Genomic DNA, 23921 nt, shown 5'->3' with positions numbered 1-23921 from the left:
GAAGTGGTAAAAATCAATGTTTTATTTATTTTAATCTAAACATTGGAGAATTACATGAGGTGAAATGGGGTGAGAACCCAAGCATTGGCCAACGTGCCTTAAAAAAAAAAAAAAATAAAAGCAGGAGAAAACATTTAAAAGAGTGCCATAAGAAAAGACAGGACCAGTACCAGTGCTAAATATGCGATTCTGCTCTAACCATTACACATTTCATTATGTATTCTGAGTTGATGAATTGAAATGTGCTTAAGTTTTGTCCTGAATCAGACAAAAAAAACATCTATCCTCCTTTATGTATTGCATTGGCAAATAATCACAGCGGTCTGGGAAGGAATCCTATAAAGAAATGCAAAAAACAAAAGCCAAACCATGCCAAACATGGGAATGCAAATTATCTGCATCCCTTAAACTGAAGCCTTTGAAGAGTTCTGACTGAACAAAGAGAAACACAGAAAAAGTACTCGCAGGCTTAAAGACAGAGCAGAGCCCCTTCAAAACAACTCTCCTACATTCATAAAACAATCCAAGAAAACTATTACAAGTTTAGAGAGACTTCCTTAACGTCTCGAACTGTTAGATCACACATGCTGACAGGCTAATTCACTGAGACTTAGCTTAGCTGTTGTTTCCAAGGAATCTTAAGGTATTAAGCTTATTATACAGTAATGTTGCATGAATGATGATTTGCAGTGTAAGACGGATCACAAGACCGTTCTCATGCACTCTGAGCTCCAATGGTTTCTGCAGAAAAAAAAAAAAAAAAAAGATAAAAAGTATATTATTTCAAGTAAAACATTTCTTCATCCATCACAGGAATATCTGCCGATACAAAATGATAGTAATATCAATATCCAATGCATAAGGTTTGAGTGACATTTAATAGTTACCAGGCTCTTTGAGTGCTTGAGCATTTCCCACCAATCCTGTAATCTCGTGTTTATTTCCATTCAGAATTTCAGCTGTTAAATTATTATTCTGCTGCTCTTCTGAGATCCTCTTACAAAGCTCTTCCTGTACAAATTATAAGCAAAGGAAATGTTTAGAAACAGCACTCTGGAGACGTCTTAGACACTTTGTAAAATATAAAGAAGCTATAAATAATAGTGCAGGTTCAAATAAAATGAAGTTCATCTATTTATTTGTTAACTTGACTACTGTGGCCGATCTTTATTAAAAATCAATCACTCAAGCTCTTACCTCACAAAGAACAGACATTTGAAGAGGAAGATCCTCAACCTTCACAAAATCTTCCTCATCTGATCTCTGACTGGTATTTCCAGATCCAGCCTCCTATATTATAAAAAGTCAAAGAAAGGAGTATACTGTGTTTTTAAAACGATCTAAATGAACAAAAACAAATGAATAAATGAAGATATTTGCTAAGAATGAGACAGACGTCAGTGTTGATCATGACTGGAGACTCTGTGTCAGGACTGGTTGTATCTGAGCTCTGTGGAGTTTCTTGGGCTGGAGAAACAGCACAGTCCTCCTCTTCCCCTTTCTCATCTCCTGAAGCAGTTTTTACCTCCTCTGTGTCTTCCTGTGGAGGGTGAACCATGTCTTTGGACTCCAATTTAATGTTTTGCACTGTTTGAAAATGGGAGACAAAATTAAATAAGTGGAGTGTAAATACCAGAGTAAATCTTAATAAATGTTACCGGTATAATAATAAAGAAACAAGGCATACATTGGCTGTATTCTGAGTTTTCCAAGTCTGATTTGGTTTCCTGGGGGGCTTCGTTTCGTAAGGCAGAGCCCTGGAGCAACACAAAAGGTCATTATCGGTGTGTTTGTTATTTGTCTGAGCTCTCTCTCGTGTAAATGCCAACACACCTGGCTGTGTTCACTAGTGTTGTCCATGCTGGCTTGTAATGATGTCTGCACCTCAACAGGTCCAGCCTCAAACTCCTCTATTTCCTCCACTTCATTTTCATCTTCTCCGCTGCCGTAGTTGCATAGAGCCTGTGTCTCTGCTTTAGACAGGCCTAAAGAAAGAAAGGGAAAAAAAAAGACAATACACACAACACAGAAGTCAAACAGATTCTTATCAAAGTCAAATATGTTACAGAACAGTCTCAACCTGTAGGTGATAAGATGGACAAGCTCCAGCAAACACAGGTAGAAAAGTGAGCATACATTAAAATGGCATTTTGATGTCAATTTAAAGAAAATTACTCAATATTAATATTATAGTTCAAGATTACATTTTACAGTAAAAAAAATAAATAAATCAGGGATCTGTTTACTTTTTCAGCTTAGCCACAAAACAAATAAATGCACAATACACTTTACAGTGTATTAGGATGGAAAACTAGAAATTTATTTTAAATTGTACTTCATTTTTACAATTTTTTTTCTTTTTAGTACGTTTTTATGGTATTTTTTTCTCCCTACAGAGAAAGGGATATCAGAGACTTTTTAGTTAAATCAGATACTTATTTACATGTCATTTTTTACATCTCTGCCATCCCTGACATAAGAATGTAGGTTTTTACCCTTAAATGTAAAAATACACTCAAAAGATGTTTTGAATTTTGGAGTTGTGTTACTGGTGCGTTTCTACTTTTATGATTTATCTGTTGTAAGACTGATGGACAAATTAGCTATTAGAACTTGTAGGAGAGGGAATTTTGAACCCAGACTCTTGAAGAAGGAATGTAGGTGGATTTTTGATCTTAAAAGTCTACACCCTTCTGGTATGAATGAAGACTTGTCTTAAATGTTTTTTTTTTTTTTTTTTTTTTAAATAATCCATTTAAAGATATGAGGGGAACCTCATATGATGTTTACTACTAATTGACGCTAGGAAATTTGTGTGTGTGTGTGTGTGTGTGTGTGTGTGTGTGTCTACACACATGCGCACACACACACACACACACACTTTTTTGATATTATTATATATAGATGATTTTGTGTGTATTTGTTGTATTGAGATATGCGTGTATCCTGATATCGAGTGTATTAAGGTAATGTTTAATGATTGCAGGTGTTTGTCTGGTAGAACATGGCACTGAAGATGGGTTCATGCCCAAAAACATTTTGCACTTGTGCACTTTTTTGCACAATTTATAGATCTGTGTATAATACATTTGCCTTGGTTGACGTTTTGGATGAGTGCAAATTTTTTATTTTTTTCCGTTTATACTTTTTTTTTATTTTTGAAACTATGCACCTTATACTATTGGACTTTTAGATGAATGTTTGGCACTACAACCTTTGGATCAAATAAACAGACATGGTGAGCTAAAGTTTTTTTTTTAACAGTACTGTATTTTTTTCTGTCTCTGTCTGTTTGAGGCAAACATACTTATAGAAAGAGGCAGCCCTTCTCCCTTCTCTTCTTCCACCTCAGATGCTTCACTGCTCTGTGCATCTTGCTCCTTATCTTCTTCCATCTCATGAAGCATCCCACCCTGCTCAGTCTCATCCTGATCCTAAGGGAGAAAAAAAAAAAAAAAAAAAAACAAAGTCAATGACATTCCAAAAAACGGGAAAAAAACCCCAAAAACCAAACACCTTTTTCTTGCGAGTTTATATTGATACTTCAAGTTAACATGGGGCTTTAGATTCAGAATCACTGCTTTACAGTGAATGTTGTAAGTATACCAATTATAACTTACTCTGTCTTCATCAAAATATGATGGAGAGAATGTCTTTTCTCTTTCAAGATTTTTTGCCTCCTAAAAAAAAAAAAAACAAATAAACACCATTCTACTCGAAAGCATTGTTACAGACAATGATTCATCACTTAGGCCTACCTCGGTGTGAGGTGAACGTTTTGGAGATGTGTGGTCAGAGCGCCTCTTGGTTCTGTGTTTGTTTTTGGAGGTGTTCTGATCTAAATCCTGCATCAGTCTGAAGAAGGCAAGCTCATTAAAGAGGATCTCAGAGATCTCTACCAGCAGGTCCTCACCACAGTCTTGCAGTGACCGCCCAACAAACTTACTCAAAGAGTCCTGTGCACAAAACCAAGGTCTTGGTCATTATTATACACTTCAAGCTTTTATGATGAAATGCGGACTGTGATCCAGCTAGTGACAGTAGTATAAAAGTTGTACAATATTTAAACAATGCTCTAAAATAGTCTAACACACTTATGATATTTATTTCCTGTTACATTACTTTTTGTTGTGGTTGCTGTAAATAAGGTTACTACAATGCCAAAAATTTATATAACAGAATTTTCATAACTTTGGATACAAATATCGATACCAAAAATAAAAAAAACATTTAGTAAACAAACAAACAAAAAAGAAGCAGCAAGTTTTATTAGAAAAAAAAAAAAGTAAACTTTACAAATGTGCTTACCTGCAAGATTCCGCCCAGCTGTCTGTGGAAGAACCGAACAAACTCTTTGCTTTCGTCATTTTGCTGAGTGAGTTTGAGCACCATACGTCTCACAGATGTGAGCAGCTGATGTGAACACACCTCCCCAACATGCTCCTGACAGAAAGACATGGGTGAATCAGTGGTTCTATGAACTGCAGCTTTGATGGTTCATTTGTTTGTGAATTTCAAAAGAAAAGCAGAGTGAACTCACCTTTAAGAAAGGAATAACTTCTGTCATGATGGCTTTGATCTGTCTGTCAAGCTGTTGTGTGTCAATCTGAGGACAATGGGCATCTGTAGATGAATGTCCTGCACCTGAAATCAGACACACATTTGCCAAAACTGCATTATAACAATTAGATCTTCTTAAAAGGAGTATAAAACCCAAACATTATGTACGTTTAAAGCAAGCAGAGCTTTAGCCAGTTGATAATTATAAACATCTAATCCCCATAATCACTAAAGGAATAGTTCACACAAATAAAAATTCTGTCATTAGTTAAATTCAAATTGCTTAAATGCAAGGGAACATTGCTTCCTATTAGACATCCCAAGTTAGACATTGTGACAAAAGATGTCGTCTCATCTATTATTACAAATTTTCCAGTTATGGCATGGCTATGTTCCATTTGATGCATCTTACATCTCCCTTAGTTCATCGTCTCTATAATCTGCTTCAAATATGCAAATCTGGAAAAAATAAAAAAAAAAAACTTTCTGAGCCTTGAATGTGTGTAAGGACCCTTGCTGCTTATGGAAGCAAAGCTCTCAGAATAAATCCAAAGCATCTACATTTGTGTTCTGAAGCTGAACAAAGGTCTTATGGGTTTAGGATGACATGACGGTTTTCATTTTTGGGTGAACTAACCCTTTAATAGCAAACTTTTAAAGGAATATTCCAGGTCATTTTCAACCTAATGAATGTGAAATTTAATCTTCTAGCTTGAAAACAAATCCAATTTGAGGGTGATAATGAACGATGAGCGAATCAAACCACACCTAAGAACATCAGCCTTTGAAAATCATTAGACTGCAACAAATGTGATACACAGTCACTAGACTGTAAAAAGCCTGAATAGTAAACTGGACATGAGTAAAAGTTACAGGCCATAATAAGCAGATGCAACATAATACGTTTCTAATCTGCAGTGTGTTCACAGCAGTACCTTGAGTATAAGGGGCAGCAGCAGCAGCACCATCAGGGTTATCTGTGTTACACTCAGCCCTCAGCTTCATGCGCTCATACTCCCTCATCCTGGCCAATGCCTTATCTAAATGAATTACTGTGTTACCTGGAAGAGCAGAAAGGAAATCAATAGATAGAGAAACAAAATAGTATTCAAGAGGTGTACCAGCACAGCCCCAGCCCAGCAAAGCAAGCATGATATAATGTGTTTTTAGCATGATGCAGCTCTGTCTTCTTACCCAGGTCATCACTAGCAAAAGGTTCAAGGTTGGAAGAAGTGGACAGCAAGCTCTCGTTGTCCATGGAGTCTCCATCTGTTACCCTTTTCAGTACAGAGTTGGATTTAACCGTTACAATCTTCTCAGATGTATCCTGGAATCATAAGCCAACATTAGCTTGTGTAATAATTAACGAGAAGGGAAAAAAAAAAAAAACACAAAAAAAACCCACAAAAAAAAACAAAAATGAGTTAGCACATGTCTCACATTGTCGCTGGTAGCCAAACTCTCACTAGGTGTGAGCTCTGACTGGGAGCCTGTAGCCCATACAGTTGGACCCAAAGAAGATGCCTGCTCATCTGCTACACTCTTCTCAGTCAGGTGCCTCGTTACAATGTCCTGGTGGTCAGAGCAAACAATGAAATATGGTTATTACTATAAAAACAGACGCAGTCATCACAAAACAACACGACTACGCAAAGAGTAGTTCACTACTGATATAGTAAAAAAAAAAAAAAAAGCCAGGGTCTGTGAAAAAGAACTCATCATTTGACCAAGTACAAGCACACGTTTATGAGTAAAATAAATTTAAACTACTGACATTTTATTGTTATTGTTATTTAGAGCATGTATTTGCAGAAGATGCCAAAAAAACTTAAATGATGCAAAGAAAACAAGTTCATTTTTATTTGTCTTTGAAATTTTAACCCTTTTTTTCTCAGTCAAAATTTTTCTTTTCAACGTTTTTGGCATGGCCATTAGTTATTTGATTCAAATTACTTTTGAGATATTACTAGCAATTTTTGGCATTCAGCTGGTCCAATTGCAAGAGGATAGTGCCACAGCAGTGGTTATTACACTTTTCCTCATTAAATAATTTGATCACTTTATCAGTACTTCATGAAGCAGAATGAGGTGCTTGTATCAGAATTCAACAAACACTGAAATGAAAAGGCTCCCATACATGCAGGAATGCTGATTTGGAATGGTCTTTCTTATATAAATAAATAAACAGCCTGTGCTACCTGCATGTTTGTTTTGTATATTTTGCTGATCTGATCATTCTTTCAATATTCTCAGGCCTGAGGAACTAATTTTCCATTTAAATCCATTTTGTAGATTTCCAACATAATTAACACAGAAACTGTGAAAACCCATCCAGTGTCTATGTGAGCGTGTTGTTTCTGTAGAAGCGTGCACAAGATTGATAGTTGTGTACTATACCTGTAGCGAATAGAGGGCCCTTTGGCGAAGGTAGTCTGTATTGAGCAGCTGAAGCTCATGGAAAAGTTCGATGAGGAAGTGAGGGCGAGATTCATTTTGAGAAATTAGCGTTGCTACCTCAGAATAGATTGTTTCTCTCAGGGCCTCAAACAGAGAGAAATCACTGCTCACATCTAGAGAAAATAAATGCACAAAATGCAAAATGTTCACTTAGCATTCAAGAAAACTCAATTGTTCAATTTGTTTTTGCTCAAAACCATGCTCAGAGCCACAGTTCTGTAACTCAAAAAGCAAAGATATAAAACATCCATAAAAAGAATTGATAAATGAATAACACAGAAGAAGATTACTCCCCTTTTTTCTCCCCCAATTTCTCAATGTTTCAAAATAATAATTCTGGACTTTAAGAGTTAACTTTATACAACTCAGTTTCTAAATATATATCTGCGTGAGAGATTCTGCGCCTTGAAAATTAAAATGCCTTTCCCACACTTAGTATTAAGCATGTTGATGCAGTTAAGAAAAAGGAAAGGAGAAATGAAACATGCAGAAAAAATGTTAACAGGTAGTTAGGAGGTCAAACAGCTGATGAACTTGGGAGTTACCTGGGACTTCAGTGCATGCAATTCTGTTAGAGAGAAAAGGTGTTCTCCAAGCATATGCTGTGAAGAAACCAAGCACAAAACTCAAAATGAAATGTGAACAAAAACAGAAATGAAAAATGAAATTAGTGAGTGACACTATAAAACAATATAAGGACACAGGGAACAGAAGGTGTTCAAATTATATGGACATATGATGTTCAAATAAAAAAAAAGAATGGATAAAAATTCTCTTGCTATACTGTTGTGACAGATGCTTGAGGATGCATGAAGAATATTCAGAAGCCTAGCGTACACTGTATAAAAAGACTCTTCTCATTGTTCTACATGACGCGTATAATTCTACTTGATATATTTAGTTCATCCAATGACATCTGTAGCAGAATTCATGAAAAGGCATACCAGATGAAAGGTCATTTGGCTTGCTGTTCTTGGTCTTGCTGTCCAATTTCTCCTGTGTGAGTTTGTCTAGCAAACCCTGGTTGAGATCTTTGTATCTGACCTGAGAGGTGCGCTCTCTGTCCTGATCAAAGTGAGAGTCACTCGAAGCACTGTCACTGTCCACAGATGCTGAAAGTGAGAACAACAAAACTCCATTTGACTGAACTGGGTAACTTGCCTAATTAAAAAAAAAAATCCATAAATTCAATGAACGTGACTGAGATAAAATTAGCTTTTTAAATTTGTAGCATGGTAATTTTAAATAAAGACAAACCTGTGTTCTTCACTCCCCTGCCTCTCCTGCGGCGGCTCTTTGTGTTGGGGGTCTTGTCTCTCGAAGCCAGGCTGGCCTGTGCTGCAGCCTTACGTCCTGCTCTGAAAGTCTTGGTAACAGTGGTTGGATCTGCCCTATCTGGAAGGCTACTTATAGACTCCTGGGAGTCAGGTATATAAGAAAGGTCCCGGGAGGTGGACGGGTGAGGGACAGGAGAAGAGGAAGGCGTGTTCTGCTCTATTTGACTTTGATGGTCAGAGGTGAGGGTGGCTCTCTGACCCGAGCGATTCAGAGAGGAGTTTAACCAGCTTGAGTTTTTAGCATCAGGCACATTGTCAGGTTGAGACTGAAACCTGTAAGGGAACGAAATTTAGTTTAGACAGTTTTCTTCCTTTTCGTAGTTTACACAACAAGTAGGTTATTATTGCATTTTTGCCTGACTAAAATGAAAGTGATTGTAAAGTGATTACATCACTATATTCAAAATACAGAAACATATTTGTACCGTTTCTCTGCATTATTCAATGGGGATCTCTGTAGTGGAGGGGGGAAACTCATGTATTCCGTTTTGAGGGATATGTTTGGATCATGCTGTTGATCTGAACTGGCCTGGTTCTGCTGAAAATCTCCTACTGAGGGGGGAAATACGGGACTGAAATTAAAGCCTAATGCCAGAAAAAAAGAGAGAATAAAAAAAAAAGTTGGAAGTTAAACATATGTATATGGAATTATGTAATATTTATTTAATTTCTTAATTATACAAACAGATAACAGACATACCAGTTGGCAAAGTGGAGAAGTTTGGGAGTCCAGGCATATTGAGCGTACTGACAGGAGGATAGTTTACAAACAAAGAAGATGATGCAGAATCATGCCCAACATTTTGATGCTGCTGTTGTCCTGATAATGACTGACTCTGCTGTTGCCGTAAAAGATCATTCAGAACTTGTTTCAACCTATCAGAGGGGAGAATTTTATTTTATTTTTTTATAACAAATAAAACCAAAGACATTTATAATTCTATTTCAAATAAAGGGTGTTCTTTACATTAGAAGGTACTAAAAACACAAAACAGTTCTTTGTAATGCTGCTTACAATATTACTTTTTAATAGTCCTTTTAGATTAAATGAAAGGCAGATATGGAAAACATTTGGAGAGATATCCTTCAAATCTCTTTCCAAAAACGCAAACTTTTAAACTGTTCTTTTACACTATTCTTCACACTCAACAAAAACAATTTTTTCCAATTGATATTTATTATTTTAAAGTCTAAAGACCCACCGGTTAACATTGTTCTGCTGCCAAGCCAGCTGTGTGTAACACTGGTTTAGTTGGTGCATGATAAGAGGAATTTGAGGAGAGGTCACAGTATTGGACACAACACCATAGGGGCCTGTGAGTACAGCCTGCAGCATGTATGAAAGTGTCTAGAGATGAGAGGAGAAAAAGTTGTATGAAAAAAAAAAAAAAAAAAAATTGTATAATGATGCAATAACACTACATTTCTCTGACAAATCCAAACGCAAATGCTCTAATTTGGTACATTAGTATTATGCAACAATTAACTGTTAGAATTTTCCAGTGTTAAATACTTTTTGCAAAGATCAAACTATTTCTTTTTATTTCTTTCCACAAATGAATCACTGAGTAATTACATGAGACAGATTTTTTTTAATTGGATGATATATCCATGTATTACTAATTTTGTACACTCTCTGACCTGTTGATCCTGTAGCAAGGTTTGGCACATGGTAGTGCTGAAGTTGAGCTGTTTCTGGAGGTGTGTGATCTGTTCCTGCCAGTGTGCTGGTGCAGAGCCCTCAGAGAGAGACAGATCAGCTGCCCATCTCAGGTTCTCCTGCCGCTTGGCTCTACTGGAACTACCTCTTTCAGTCTGCAGGGGCTGACGAGGACGACCCCTTGATCCACGGGGGGAAGGACTCCCATTAATTTCCCTGTGAACTTTCAGACTGCATGAATTGATAAAGCAGTTAATAATTGATGGGTTTGATGTATAGTATGGTACAGTACAGTACTGGGTGCCTGTGCATTTACCCATCTCTGTTATTCCTGCTGTAGTTGCGTTGTTTTTGAGTGGAGCAAGCATGCAGCTCATCGGTGGAACTGGACTCCTCTCCCTCATCATGTTCATCATCGTCCTCTTCCTCAGCCCCCACCTCAGAGGAGTAATCGTCATCATCACCAAGGGGACACTGTGTCGAACCACCCCAGGTGGCCACGGTTCTGAAAAATGGTGATTAGCACATTTAAATTTAAATCCTTGCAGAACATTTATGAAACATTTTGAAACACTAAGGCTGATATTACACTGGGCAACTTTTTGAGCAATTTTGCCATGCAAAGTTTTTGGAGCAATGTTGCTCAGGCACTTTTCAATTGACAAGGCCATGTGTTACCTTTCATCACGGCTGTAGGACTGGGTCTCATGTGTCTCACTCCTAAATGGAGAATCAATGAGTGTGCTTCTCCTCTGCTGTTCTGCCATCAGACTCTCCAAATGCTTCCGCCTCTGTCTCAACTCCTCACGCAACATCTGATGCCTTCGCATCTCCGACCATAGCTTAAAAAACAAAACAAAAAACAAAAATCTGAGGGTGTATTCAAAGCTGTCTTGTTTGATCAGATTAAATTGAAATTAAGTTTGCTTCCCTCATTGGCGTGGAACTTTTGGACAGGTGTGAATATAGCAACCGCACTCTGATATGGATCCAACAACAGGACCCTAGCTAAAAAACTAACAAGCTCTGGTACGGTTGAATTCACATGCATGAACCAATGAGGTATGATGGACGCATTGATTACTTTTGCAATTTCTTTATGATCTTTTGGCAGCTTCAAAGTTCTAGTGAAATGGATTTTCAGGGAAGGGAATAAAAGATGTCATAAAAGATTACTTTGACGATGATAAATTTTTGGGCCAACTATACTTTGAAAATTCTTACCTATAGAAAAGAAAGCAAACCTGGTATTTCAAATGAACACTAACCTCATTGTCAGTGACAGTAACTGGAGGAGGTTCAGTGGTGGGTTTGAGGCCACTTGTGTTGGCTTTAGCGGTGGAAGAGGAGTGTAATGGTAAAGGAGCAGGAGTAGAGGCTGCTGCAGGAATCTTCCTCATCTGACCACTGACACTACTGCTCACAGATGACTGGCAAGACAAGAGATGATTAAATTAAATTAAATAAGACTGTCTCTGCATTTGTTTGCATTTGCATTAACGTGAAAAAGATGCAAGTTTGAAGTACCTGCAGGTCAGGACAAGCCCACTGTAAATCCTGTATTTTGCCCTGGATCTCCATCAGTCTCTGTCTCTCTTCATGTAGCTGCTTTAGTTCCAGCTGCTGCTGCTTGAGTTTCTCCTCATACAATTTCTCTCTAAAAGATCAGGTATTATACAAGCGTTTAAACAAAAGACACTTTGCGAAAACATGCTACAGCATGACATTAAAGCAAGTTTAAAAACTGAAAATGCAAGCAAATATCTCATTACCATTTGAGAAATAAACACTTACCTGGCCCTTTCAGAGAGGGTGATGTCTCTCTGGACATTGGGAGCTGTTGCTCTGGTGTTATTGGGTTGTTGCTTTAAACCCTCATCCTCATTAGCTGTAGTACCATCTGTATCATCACTCTGCAGTAACATTAACAGACCAAGAGAAAAAGTCTTTAACAGGTTGGCAAAAGAAAGCGTAGTAAAGAAAAAGCAAAAAGAGAATCTGAATAAAAAGAAAAAGTGTTTGCTTATACAAACACTCACACTACACTCAGCCTCATGACTCTCACCTGCACCATGGCCACCAGTTCTTGGAGCTGTCTGAGTTTCTGTTTGGCTGTTTGAAGACGACGAACTTTCTGAGCATAATCTGTGTCACCACCTAGACTGCTTCTACGACTAGAGCCCGAACCGTCACTGTCTCTGCCTCTGCCTCCTCTTGCCCCATCATCCTCCTCCAGTACCTCATCGTCATCTTCATCTTTAACACCATCATAAGGCCTGTCCCGATTGAACTGGCATTCTAAAGTGATAATGCAAATAAAATAAATAGTTACTGGTTTCGACAGCACAGCTTGTTTTTAATTTTAGGTCAATAAATTCATACAAAGGCCAACTGTGTTTACAGATATTGCACAACAGTCACTATTTCTAGATCTGAAAAATTGTGAGGTTTGACCTATGACTGAAGGGACGTTGAGACTGTGGAGGTTGGCTGCGGAGCGGTTATTAATTTCACATTCTGTGTTCAGACGGCCATCTCTATTATTGGAGGCACTGTGAGCTTTCCCCAAACTGTTCATGTCCATCCAGTTACTCGGAGTCTGTGGTTGGGCTGGATTTCTATGAAATAAAACATTTTATTTGTAATTCTTCTGCTGAAAAGCAGGCTGCTATTTTCAGATTCCTTCACAGGACAATTCTCACAGAAGCAGAGATAACATGTATGCTTAAAATAATGCAATAAGAAGAGAAAGATTGGACCACCCACACTGAAATGGTGACTGGAAATGTTTTAGCTAACATTTTTTCCTGGTAATTTTTCTTTTTGCGAGACACTAGATCTGGGTATTGAATTTGATTTGATATTTTTTTTTTCTGGATGTATATCATCAAGCACAGTACAATTACATTTCTGAATTAAAACAATCTCTCTACATGATGCATTTCAGCAAGTTGCTCTGTACCATAAATCATACTTTTAGATGTTCGTTTACGTTTATTTTATGCTAGAACTGGTAGTAAAGAGGAAGAGATGATCACTACACATGTGCAGTGTTGGGGCTTGAACTGATGTGGCCACAATGATCTGTCATTCCACATCAAACATGGTAAAACGGTAACTAAAAAAATTTGAATGCTGAGATTTCATATAAGCTTAATTAATTACTGAGCTACAAATGATGTTTGTGTCTGTGAATATAACGTAAATGGACTTATTGACATGCAATTTCATTCTGTGCCAATAGGAGGTGCTTTTGCAGAAACAAAGCAGTTTCCGGGTAACTGTACTCAAAGCAGCACTGCATATGAAAGATAAATGAAAATTACACAAACTTTTTTGAAGACAGTCAGAGCTCACATCAGAGTCAAATCCTTTAAAAAAAAATCTATTTATGGTGGTTACTGTTGTTGGCGAGCAGCCACAAATAAATCAATCTATGGGAAACACTGATTTCGGTTCATCAAAATGAAGACCAATTAAAATTAACCAATTAATACTGTCAACCCAGCCCCAGTCACTCTTTCTGGTATTGCAGAGTGCACCATTCTAAAATTAAGGCAGGAATTATATCTCAGTCTCTTGTTAACACATACATTTTACAATTTTGTGGCTAACACTTTAGAAACAATATTTCAGTGGTTATACTGTTGTCTGTCATACTTTCAATACTTTCAACACAATTTTTGTATTGAAGTGTCTACTCTGTACCTGATGTTAGTGACCGGTTCATGGTTTTCCTGCTCTGAATCAAACATGGCCTCAAAAAGTGAACCATCCTCCGTTTCGTCATCGTCCTCCTTCACATTCTCATTTACTGTGTCCACCACCATATCTGATGTCTGTTCATAATACTGAACAAGTTCTCTTAGTTCATTCAAACGCTTGTGAACCTCCTTAAGTTTCCTGCATTAAGTGACAAAACAGATATCTAATACGTGTATTGCTAAATGAACAGTAAAAACATCATTTTGATCCAAAAATGTAACTGAGATAAAATTAGATGAATAGAGAAACCTGAGTTTATCAGCAGGATGGTTATCATCTATATGCGTGTAAGAGGAGGAAGAGTCCTGCCTTACTGGACGTGGTCCATTTCCTTCTCTACCCAATACAGAGGGGCGCTCTGACATGCCCATGCGTGTACCACGCTGACTCACACTCTGACCTGAAGAAACACAAATGCATTATTTAATCAGTAACAGTAGCATCAAAAGCATTTAACACAACACAACATATTGCAGAAATGTACAATAGAGATTCTATAAGGGAAGGGGCTTATTAAAAACAGAAAGGCTCAGAGTAACAACATTTGCTGTGTGAGAGGGCTTACATGAACTGTTGTTTAGGGTCTGGTCTCTAAGGGAATGGAGCTCCTGAAGGATCTTGTCCATGGTTTGCTTTTTGTCCTGTAGAACCTGCAGTTTGGTGAGTTTAATGCTGGCAAATGTTGATGCAGTAGTTAGTGGGGCAGAGGAGGGCAAGTGACTCCTGGGATTATGGGTAGTGCGTGATCGACACACCTCTCTTGAAAGAGAGAGACATTCTGCCTGTCGTCGGTTGTCAGGCACCGTCTGAGACTGAGAGAAAAAAAAAAACTGAAATTTAGTTTGTTTTATTTGTTTTAACTTTTTTTAAATGTCATAGAAGTTATGCATTAAATTAAATGCTATGTGATTCCGTTAGGACAATTATACTTTTATCTGTTCAAAGAAAGGACCTGACGTCATTCAACAATTGTTTTCACTTATAAATGCTGAAAAGTCAATCACTCACACTCTCCCTCTCTCTTTTTATTATATTAATAATATTTACCATATGTGATTTTAAAAGTCTAGACAAAAAAAAAAAAAAAAAAAAAAGACCAAAAATATGTTCTAGTGTTTCGTCTGTTGAATTAAAATAAAATACATAAATTTATTTAGAAAAAAAAAAAAATACAGGCTTAGGTTTGTGCGTATACGCACCTGAGAATCATGCAGTTGGTTATGAAAGCGCTGGATAAGATCGTTGAGTTCATCATTGAGCTCTGAGGTAATGCTCCTTCCAGATACACTTCCAGTAGTCTCTGTAACAACTGTAATGAAAAAACTATTTAAAAAAAAAAAAAAAAAAAAAAAAAAAAGGAAACAATTCTGGACTATAAGCATCATGAAGTAAATATGTTTCCACGCACCAGTGTCATCCATAACTGCTATGGCTTGTTCAGCACTTTGCTGCATGGCCAGTAGTGCCGCCTGACGGCCTTGTAGTGCTCTGAGTTGTTCCTGCTGTTCTAGCATCTTTTTTAGTAGATCATGCTGCTTTCTCATGTTCTCTAGCTCTTCTTTCTGTTCTCCACACACACCGTGGCCCTGAGGACAGAGAAAGATCACATAACTAGTAATAACTAATTAATAAATAACTAGTTTCAACCTATGGAACTATTTAATAACAGCATGCTGAGGTTACATTGCTGATACATTAAGCGCAACAATAAAGATGTCTGCTGACCAAGACCCAGGGTGTAAGAGACTTAACAGTCACATTCAAGAACTTGTGCAAGAATGCATCTTTAAATCATTAGCTAATCTTGTAAAACTGATTTCAATGCCTTGCCAATAACTAGAATTTTGTGATTTACTGAACATTGTTTGTGTGGAATGTGCTGATGAAATAGCATCATAATTATCAAACATTCAATTAATCTGAACAAGTAGTTAGGCGTACAAAGCGTAATCAGTTTTATTTTTCAGTTTCAAATGAAGTCATTTATGTAAAAAGACCAGTCTTAAAAAAAAACAAAAAAAACACAACAACTAAAAACTAACAATTTATTTAAGATCAGCCTAACTACCTTGTGCAACCAGCCACAGTTTAGTAGGAAATATACATACTGTTGAGCCTGCGGTATACAATCACATCACACAATTTAAAAACATTTTTCCATGCAAGGCTTTTGGTTGCTTTATCCTCAATTGAATTATAAAAATACCAAATTAGATCTGCAGCAGATAATTAGCCAATCGGCATCTAAAAATAGGATCATGTCACTGACTGAAAATAAAGACAAAAAGAAAAAGGGCAGTGTCTAAAGAAGCAGAACCCGTTGAGCTGTATGCGCTTCAAATAACATTATTTAGCAGTTCCTCAGAAAGAAGTCAGCTTCAAATTTCTTCCTGCAGTCTCTCACCAAAAACACATTTTAAAATGACATCTGTACATGCAAGTCATGCAGAATTGTATTAATGTCACAATTCATACAAAAAAAAAAAAAAAACCAAAAGCAAGAGAGTTAATTGACACTACACCAATGACCTTCGATGACAAACTAGAAAAACACGTCAAACAAGCTAAATAAAAAATGATTATAAAACATTTTCCATCTGTTAAGCTGAATCAGAAATTCAAGTAGCCAACCACGCATACAAAGCATGAGCTCTACATTCCACCTTGCATGCCTGTTGCATCCTGATCAATGTTCAGTTCAGGCACCACAAGGAGAGAAGGGGCCTTTGTGAGTACTCACAGTGGCACTGGAGGCTTCAGAGCGCGGCTCCAGGTTCAGAGACGTGCTCTCGGCCACTGAGCCTGAACCCACTGCAGAGTCCACCGTGGCACCTTCATCATCATCCTCATCCTCATTTTCCCTCGCCTGTAACGCGTAGGGAGGAGGGGCAGGGCTCAGATCAGACCCAATTTCGATGCTGCAGACACTTGCTAATACTACTACATTTGGATATTTACACAGAGGAGTAAACTAAACGAGGACAACAGCTCAATACAAAAGAGCCTAGAAAATCTACATTTTTCATTGAGCTTTAAACCATAGCCAGCGAGGTCACACTGAAGTGCAAAAACAAGCTGAGGGGAAGAAAGACGACATGTTGCCCTAGATTTGGGCTCTACATTTATCAAGCCTATGCCACTAAGAACAAAGCCTAACACTGCATATCTGTGGTATGATTCAGGTCATTGAGAGACTGCTGATCAATTTTCGGCAATCTGACAAAAGAACTAAAATTAATCTAATTGTTTTGTAGCTAAAGTGTTAATGCATTATTTTAAAGAGAAAATTATAAAATGTGCAATTATCGGTTTCAACAATTTTCCAAGCATAACACTCAACATACATATGCATGTATATATCAGGCAAACGCGCTCGTTTGCCCTGCTCTCTTCCTCACAACAATTAAATCCAACATGCTTTCTTCTCTCGTGACATCTCAAAATGACAGAAATCAATATCAAACAAAACACGCATAGGCTTTCTGTTATTTTAGTCTGCTAAATGAATATGCATAAATGCAATTTTAAAACAGACAATTCTGTATATGTCAAACTACATTAAAAAGTCTAGGACATGCAAACCCTGAACTGTACAACCTTCCTCACACATTGCCATCATCTTGTTTTAGCAGCTAATATGCTGCAGCTGCATTCTGATGGCCTCCTGATTTATTCATGTACAAATTTAGTTTTACTCATTATTTATATATAAGCAAACCCAAAAATAGAAATGCCTCTACCTGATGAATTTAACCGAAATAGAGGTCCTAAGAAATCACACCTCTCTCCGTGACGGCATATCAAATATAACACAAGCATAAACATTGAAAGGCCTATTTTGGATGTTTGGGCTGTAGTCCGTGTTGAAGTTTAGCAATTCTCAAATAAAGTTTACATCTTAAAAAGCACAGGTAACGCATAACTATTTAAAGATTAAGATAATTTGCAAGACTTAAGTATGTTAGATGTATATTTACAATACCATCAACCACTGAAAAATCTACACAACCGTAAATTATTATATTCATCTGAACAATGATTTACATAACCTGTAAAGTGCATATAAACCACAACTTTCTAAAGACCTGAGAGAGAAATACTGACCAGCATCTTCTGAAGAAAACGCAGGTAAGACTTCTCCTGTTCTTTCAGGTGAGTGATAAGGAGAGAGAGACGTTCCACATTTGCAGGCACATCATTCTTTTCCACCAGGTCGTCTCTCATGGATGTGGCCTTTCCAATATATTCACGAATTTGCACCAGTTTGCTGACCACCTGAATGAAGAAACTGTGTGTGAGTGAACGGAGGCGCAGAAAAGAAAAGAAAGCAAACAAACAGAAAGGCAAACAGACGGAAAAGATAACTTGAGGTGCAAAGAGAGAAGAGCAGAGAAAGAGACCGAGGAAGAGCTCTCACACGGACAGTGGCATATTTTTAAACTGGCCTAAATTCTGAGTGCACACTGACACATCTGTGCTCCAGTTTTTGCTCAGCAACAACAGGAGCGAATGTTCTAATGAACACAGCAAAGTTGTGCCATCTACTTTTAATATTTAAAAGAAGACTATTTTAAAATCTGATATACAGCCTCCTTGTTATTCTAAATAAGTAATGTTATAATAAACCTGAAGCTTGATGGTTTCTGAGTAATGAGGGAGGAGAGACTTGTAGAGGTTAAAATAAAAAAGATTTACATTTAAAATAGATAGTTAATTGTGCATCAAAGTTGTTTATAGTGTTTACATGAATACCTTATAAAGCGTTCAGGATGATGAGAACATTTATGTCACAAGTAGAGTTTCATTTTGAGTATTTGATTATTTAAAAAAATATTATTACACATTTTGCCTGTGTCTATTAATCAGCAAAACATCATAAGTGGCACATTCCATGAACAAGAATCCATGAAAAGCATTAGGCTATTAGACCACTCAAGGCTATTTAAAAATTACTATAAAGCATAGTGCTTTTGTAAATTCACAAAGGCTGTGATTCAATTAATAAATATGTGCTGCGGGTTTAATATGCACTTTATTTATATGCGTGGAGGTTATGTGCACCTCAGAGTAGCTACATTCACTGCATATGTCGCTCTATGAAATCAGTAATCATTTCTATGCGCGAACCTTCTCAAATTCCATCTTTGCATATGCTGTGAGTCTGAGTTGCTGATCAAGTTTCAGATTTATCAGGTAAATAATTTAGAAACAAAGGAGAATACATCGTTAACTTTCTAAATATGCTACCTGTTCATAGCCATTTCAAAATAAAAGTTGAGTGGAAAGAGTGGGATTGGAAATAGAATTCATTTGTTATATTCAACAACAACATCAGCAGTTTTTTGGTTTTCACTCAGTTCAAGAGTTTACATGTCTGGTCAAACAGATTAAAAAAGGTTTATCCCACCTCTCTCAACCTGAGTGAAATTTCATTCAGTTTGGGGATTTTAATTCCAATGAGATGTTTACATGCCATATTGTATACGGATTGGACTTAAAAACTGATTTTAATCAGAACACAATGGTTTGCATAGACACACCTAATGACAAATGCACACAGACACACCTAGGTACAATATTAAGACACTATAATGACATTAAACTTTAAATTACCTGACTGCTGTCGATACTAAGCTCTGCTTTTTCATCCTCCAATCCAAACCGCTGAGCACTGTCCAGACTAAAAGGCTCTTTAACCACTGATGGAACTGGGGCAAACAGCTCTTTCCCAGGACTCTGTTTCTTGGGTTCCTTGCCCCCAGGTGTAGAAGAGGTGGATGCAGTGGGCTCTTTGCTTTTGTTAGTGTTGAGGTGAATTGGCAGGAAGTTGAAAGGTTTCTTGGCCTCAGCTGACAGCTGTCTCTGATTGTTGGCTGCAGTGACACGGCCTTGAGAGTCACTGCCAATACTTCTCTGTGGGGGTTAAAAGTGATATTTTGGTTTACTAAATGATGTCACTGACATTTGCATTTCCTTCTAAAGTTGACCTCAATTCGACAGCCATCTATTTGATAGCGAGTATTTGAGTTTAAGTGTAAGTGCTTCAGAACTAGTTCATGCGCTTCCTGTCTTAAAACAGGAGGAAGCTTAGAACTTCAGCCGGTATGCATGAGTTGGAAAAGCGTGCTAAAAACCTAATCCTGGTTCTAAAGCCCCACTCACCTCATCCAGATCTGTGAAGTTTATGACCTGCCGAAGCCTGTCGAGCTCAGCCTGGTCAGGCACAGACATCTGAGTGCTGTACTTCACATGGGGGAAAGAATGGGGTGTGCGTGCCCTCCGTCGTCCCGCTCCGGGAGTGGACTCCGGGGAAATGTCATTGGTTAGCCGGCTCTCTGACATAGCAGAGAACTTCTTCCTGTTCTTCTCAGAGGAGCGGTTGGCCTTCTTCTGCTGAACTCCCCAATCCTGAGAAAACAGCCAATCAACGTTTACAAACCATAAATGATAGCACAGTTTAATGAGGTTTTGCTAAAGCTTTGTTGAATCAACTGAGCATGAGGCGAACAACAAGAGACACAAAACCCACAATGTCTCAGAATTATTACGTTTTATTTTACAACATAAATTACTAGTACCCCATTTACGATTAAGCTTTTACATGTGTTGAAAAAGCAGATGGCAAACAAGTGACTAAACGGGATGTTGTCAGGAACATTAACATCATTAACCCCAAGAGGAAAACTACAGACTCGCTAGTCCATTTCTACAGCCTCAAGTGTGTTTATACTTATACTCCATCAAAATATTCTACCTCCAAATTTCCACGCATGTAGATTTTTAATTTACAGTTAAGAGAGCTGAAGCCTAATGAAGCTTTCACCTCTGCCAATTGCATTTAGGGTTCAAAATACATAAAAGCTGTATTAATTTGTGAAGATTATCTTCATGAATAAAACCTCTAGGAATCATAAAATTTTATTAGTCACTTATTTTCTGCAGTACTCCAAAAGCCAACAGAAAAATAAAAACCCTATTAGCTTTTTGTTGAAGGAACAGGGTCATGCTAACTTTCAGGTTGGCCTACACACATACTCCAACCTTGCCAAACTCTAACGATCCTGTTACACAGAAGTATCGGTGTGCCTGATTCATACCATATTGTTGAGTCTGTCATCTAAGCTTCCGTTGGAGATGCTCCAGTTGTGCAACTCCTGCTCATCTGTGCCGTCTTCAAATGGTGTGCCGCCTGTCGCCATCATGAACGATCAGAACCTGCAGAAAACCATCAGATCAACACTTTTACACAAACCTAAACTAAATAAATGCATAACCCCAATCCACTTTCTCTGTAAACTCATAATTACTACGCAGTCACAAGGCTTCTTGATTTGACAGGTTCATTTAAGGGTCTGAGGTTTGTTTGACCAGCTGCCAAGCAACATATCAAGCCTAACTGAGCATGATAACATTAACTTAAACTTGAATAAGCTGCAGATAATGAAAAGACTTTCACGATCAGTATAAGTTATTATAACAACCTTAAAAATGTACTTTGGCAATACCACGATATAGGAATTCTAATTCTAATACAATGATATTTGATACATGTATTTACTGTGGTACTTGGTTCTTCAAAAGGTACTACCAGGCTACGAGCATAGTACATGTAGTACAGAAAAACATACGGCCAAAAATAAGTAAATGTCCAAACATAAGTTAGGTCATCTAAACATAACTTACTTTTCAAAAACGACTTCTGTGCTCTTTGTCCTCCTAGAAATGTGTACTGAGCTCTGGTTTTGGTCTAATCTGCTCGTTTGTGTGAGAAGAGTCCGTTAAAACGGTTAACCCGGTCAACCCGCTCAGTTTCCCGGCTAACGTTAACTGTCAACACCCGCTTCTCTCTTACACAGGCGCTTTTTTTACCTGTGCAGGTGAAACTGTGTCGAATACGTTTAGAATAACGTTAGTTCACGATATTACAAACCAATGCTTGTTATAAATTGAGTACAAGCTCCCTCACAGATATAAAATCATCGAGCATAATGACTGACGGAGACTTTAACGGGCGAGTGATAGCTTTTTGGTCTGTCACTATGGTAACCTCTGGCACGAGCCTAAGAACTCTAGTTCCCCGCGAAAACTCCCGGCTTAGAGAAATAAACCCGACACGGGGTCACAACAACACAACCAAATATCTCAAGCATGGCTAATATATCCATACTAAAAATGGGACGTAAGAAGCTAAATCACACGCCAGCTCAATAACGTTAGTGCGTTATTCTATATTGACATAGGCTTTGGTGTTCTTAAACTTGTCCACCTGACACAAAGGCATCTGACCGGTGCATCACTCTCTAACATAATACGATCCACTTAGTCCACCTTCAAGCGTCCCAGATCCAATTGCCCCACTTAAATGTTTTCCATAATGATACAACGAGAACAACACTCTTAACATTTGAGCGGTATTTCACTCCGAGATACGAGATATGTATATATTTTCTGAAATAACTTTGAATGTCTTTAGTCAGGGAGCTAGCAAGCTAACAGAAGTTGAGAGAGAAACAACTGAACGAGAACAGCTAGCAGGCTGTTTTACTGAATAATCAGGAAACTTACCTTGAACGCTGAGGCAACCTATTACTGGAACATGGAAATAATTATCGTATGTAGTTTACTAAAATCCCAGATAAAGTGTCAATGCGTAGTGTGCCTTCCACTCGGAGTAACCGCCTCTCCAGTCGCGGCCATCTTTAGCCCATATCCAAACAAACAGGCGAAAGGATACAGCTCTCGTTTTCCTTAAACCGACATTTATTGCGCGTTTCCTTTTATTTGTTGCATATTTTGACATTCAAACGTGCACGTTTCTGTTTTAAGACGATATAATTCAATAGGTTAAACTAGCTAACAAATCGAGGCAACAAAAGAGTGGCACTATTTTACTTCTCGGAAGCACCTGCAGTTGGAGAAGTTATACGCAATGTCTTAAAAGTACAGATGCAGAAACATGTGACTGACGGAATGATGGTGATGAATTTAAATACTTAGATAAAAATAAAATCAAGGTACAAACTGAAATATTTCTGGTCTAATGGATTACATTTTAAAATATTGTAATATTATGTAATAAAAAAACACGCACACATAGGCCTAACCAAATTGCTACCCTGGGAAATAATTTCAAGGACAAAACCCCCTAGTACAAAAGCACTAGTTTATACTTTGGGAAAAGCATGGCCAGTCTGGTTTTTTTTACATTGTTTAAGACATAAAGTCTTTCTCTTTACGTCATGTAAATTTACAGGGAGATTTATATTGATGAGTACTTATTTATCATATCACAAAGTGTATTGCTATACTGTCTGGTTCATTAGTAGCATGAGGATAAACTTAATAATTATAATGGACAATAACTAAGTCTGTGTTTGAGTTCACTTTAAGGTCATGAGATACTACATTTTAAGGTAATTCATTAAATATGATTAAGTAATATCAGCTAACAACACATACTATTATGGCTTTGGTTTAGGACTAGTTGCATGTAATAATGCATAATTTACTCTTAGTGCTACGGCAAGTACATGCAACTTGTAATAAGGATACTGTAAAATAAAGTGTTACCATGTTCTTAGGCTTATTTTTCAGTGATGTATGCTATTAATTGACTACCCATTTTGATGTAGCCCTTCACGAGTGTTCATCAGAGAATATGTTTTTTGAAGAGTTATGCTTATGGATTTTGACTGTTGGACATATTTCTACTGCAATGGCTTCTCTTTGGGATGTTTGCACAACCACTGAATAACAAGCATATTTTATTGATCCATATCAGACTGTTGGTATCACGCAGTCAGCATTTTCTCAGTGCAATTCAATAAGCAAATACTGTGAGTTATGAGCATTCCTGTGACCGTACAGATATTGACACATGCACACGTATGCACGAGCTTTTTCTTACATGCACACACATGCCCTTTATAATCATTCCTGCCATCTCTGCTCTATACACTCACAAGAAATGTTTAAGCTCTATAGTGTGGCAGTTATTATGTGATTAGCGATAGCTTTTATAAAAGTACATTTAAAACTTTTTTTTATGACAAATTAAAGAGAAATATTAAGGAATAAATGGAATGGAACATAATATGTCAACGTAGTCTCTAAATGTAAATGTCTTGTATCAGCAAAGCTTT

The 23921-nt window shown here is 37.5% G+C and overlaps 1 protein-coding gene across 5 annotated transcripts; it reads right to left on the bottom strand.

The window, feature by feature from the left end:
- Window positions 1–4: 4 nt before the first annotated feature.
- pcm1 (pericentriolar material 1) lies at window positions 5–22500 on the bottom strand. 5 transcript variants are annotated; one of them, XM_043245813.1, is made up of 40 exons: window positions 22345–22500; window positions 20877–20994; window positions 19942–20187; window positions 19393–19692; window positions 17884–18054; window positions 16520–16645; window positions 15188–15365; window positions 14979–15088; window positions 14345–14591; window positions 14029–14179; window positions 13723–13917; window positions 12469–12632; window positions 12080–12312; window positions 11809–11927; window positions 11542–11671; window positions 11283–11444; window positions 10693–10856; window positions 10331–10519; window positions 9996–10245; window positions 9557–9702; window positions 9055–9230; window positions 8780–8939; window positions 8275–8627; window positions 7962–8129; window positions 7563–7619; window positions 6958–7130; window positions 6001–6132; window positions 5755–5887; window positions 5496–5621; window positions 4541–4644; window positions 4309–4443; window positions 3759–3956; window positions 3621–3680; window positions 3308–3434; window positions 1834–1985; window positions 1688–1757; window positions 1397–1587; window positions 1198–1290; window positions 888–1011; window positions 5–741 (listed from the first exon to the last, which is right to left on the bottom strand). In XM_043245813.1, exons 2-40 carry the CDS (start codon window positions 20979–20981, stop codon window positions 716–718), a joined length of 6144 nt encoding a protein of 2047 aa, XP_043101748.1. In that variant the 5' UTR covers window positions 20982–20994; window positions 22345–22500; the 3' UTR covers window positions 5–715. The 5 variants fall into 5 exon arrangements, with proteins under 5 accessions (XP_043101748.1, XP_043101935.1, XP_043101819.1 ...); XM_043246000.1 differs by lacking the exon at window positions 5496–5621; XM_043245884.1 differs by lacking the exon at window positions 7563–7619.
- Between the last annotated feature and the right edge of the window lie 1421 nt (window positions 22501–23921).

The sequence above is a fragment of the Puntigrus tetrazona genome, chromosome 1 (assembly GCF_018831695.1).
Source record: "Puntigrus tetrazona isolate hp1 chromosome 1, ASM1883169v1, whole genome shotgun sequence".
NCBI lineage: Eukaryota > Metazoa > Chordata > Actinopteri > Cypriniformes > Cyprinidae > Puntigrus > Puntigrus tetrazona.
This window is presented reverse-complemented; position numbering and strand designations above follow the sequence as displayed.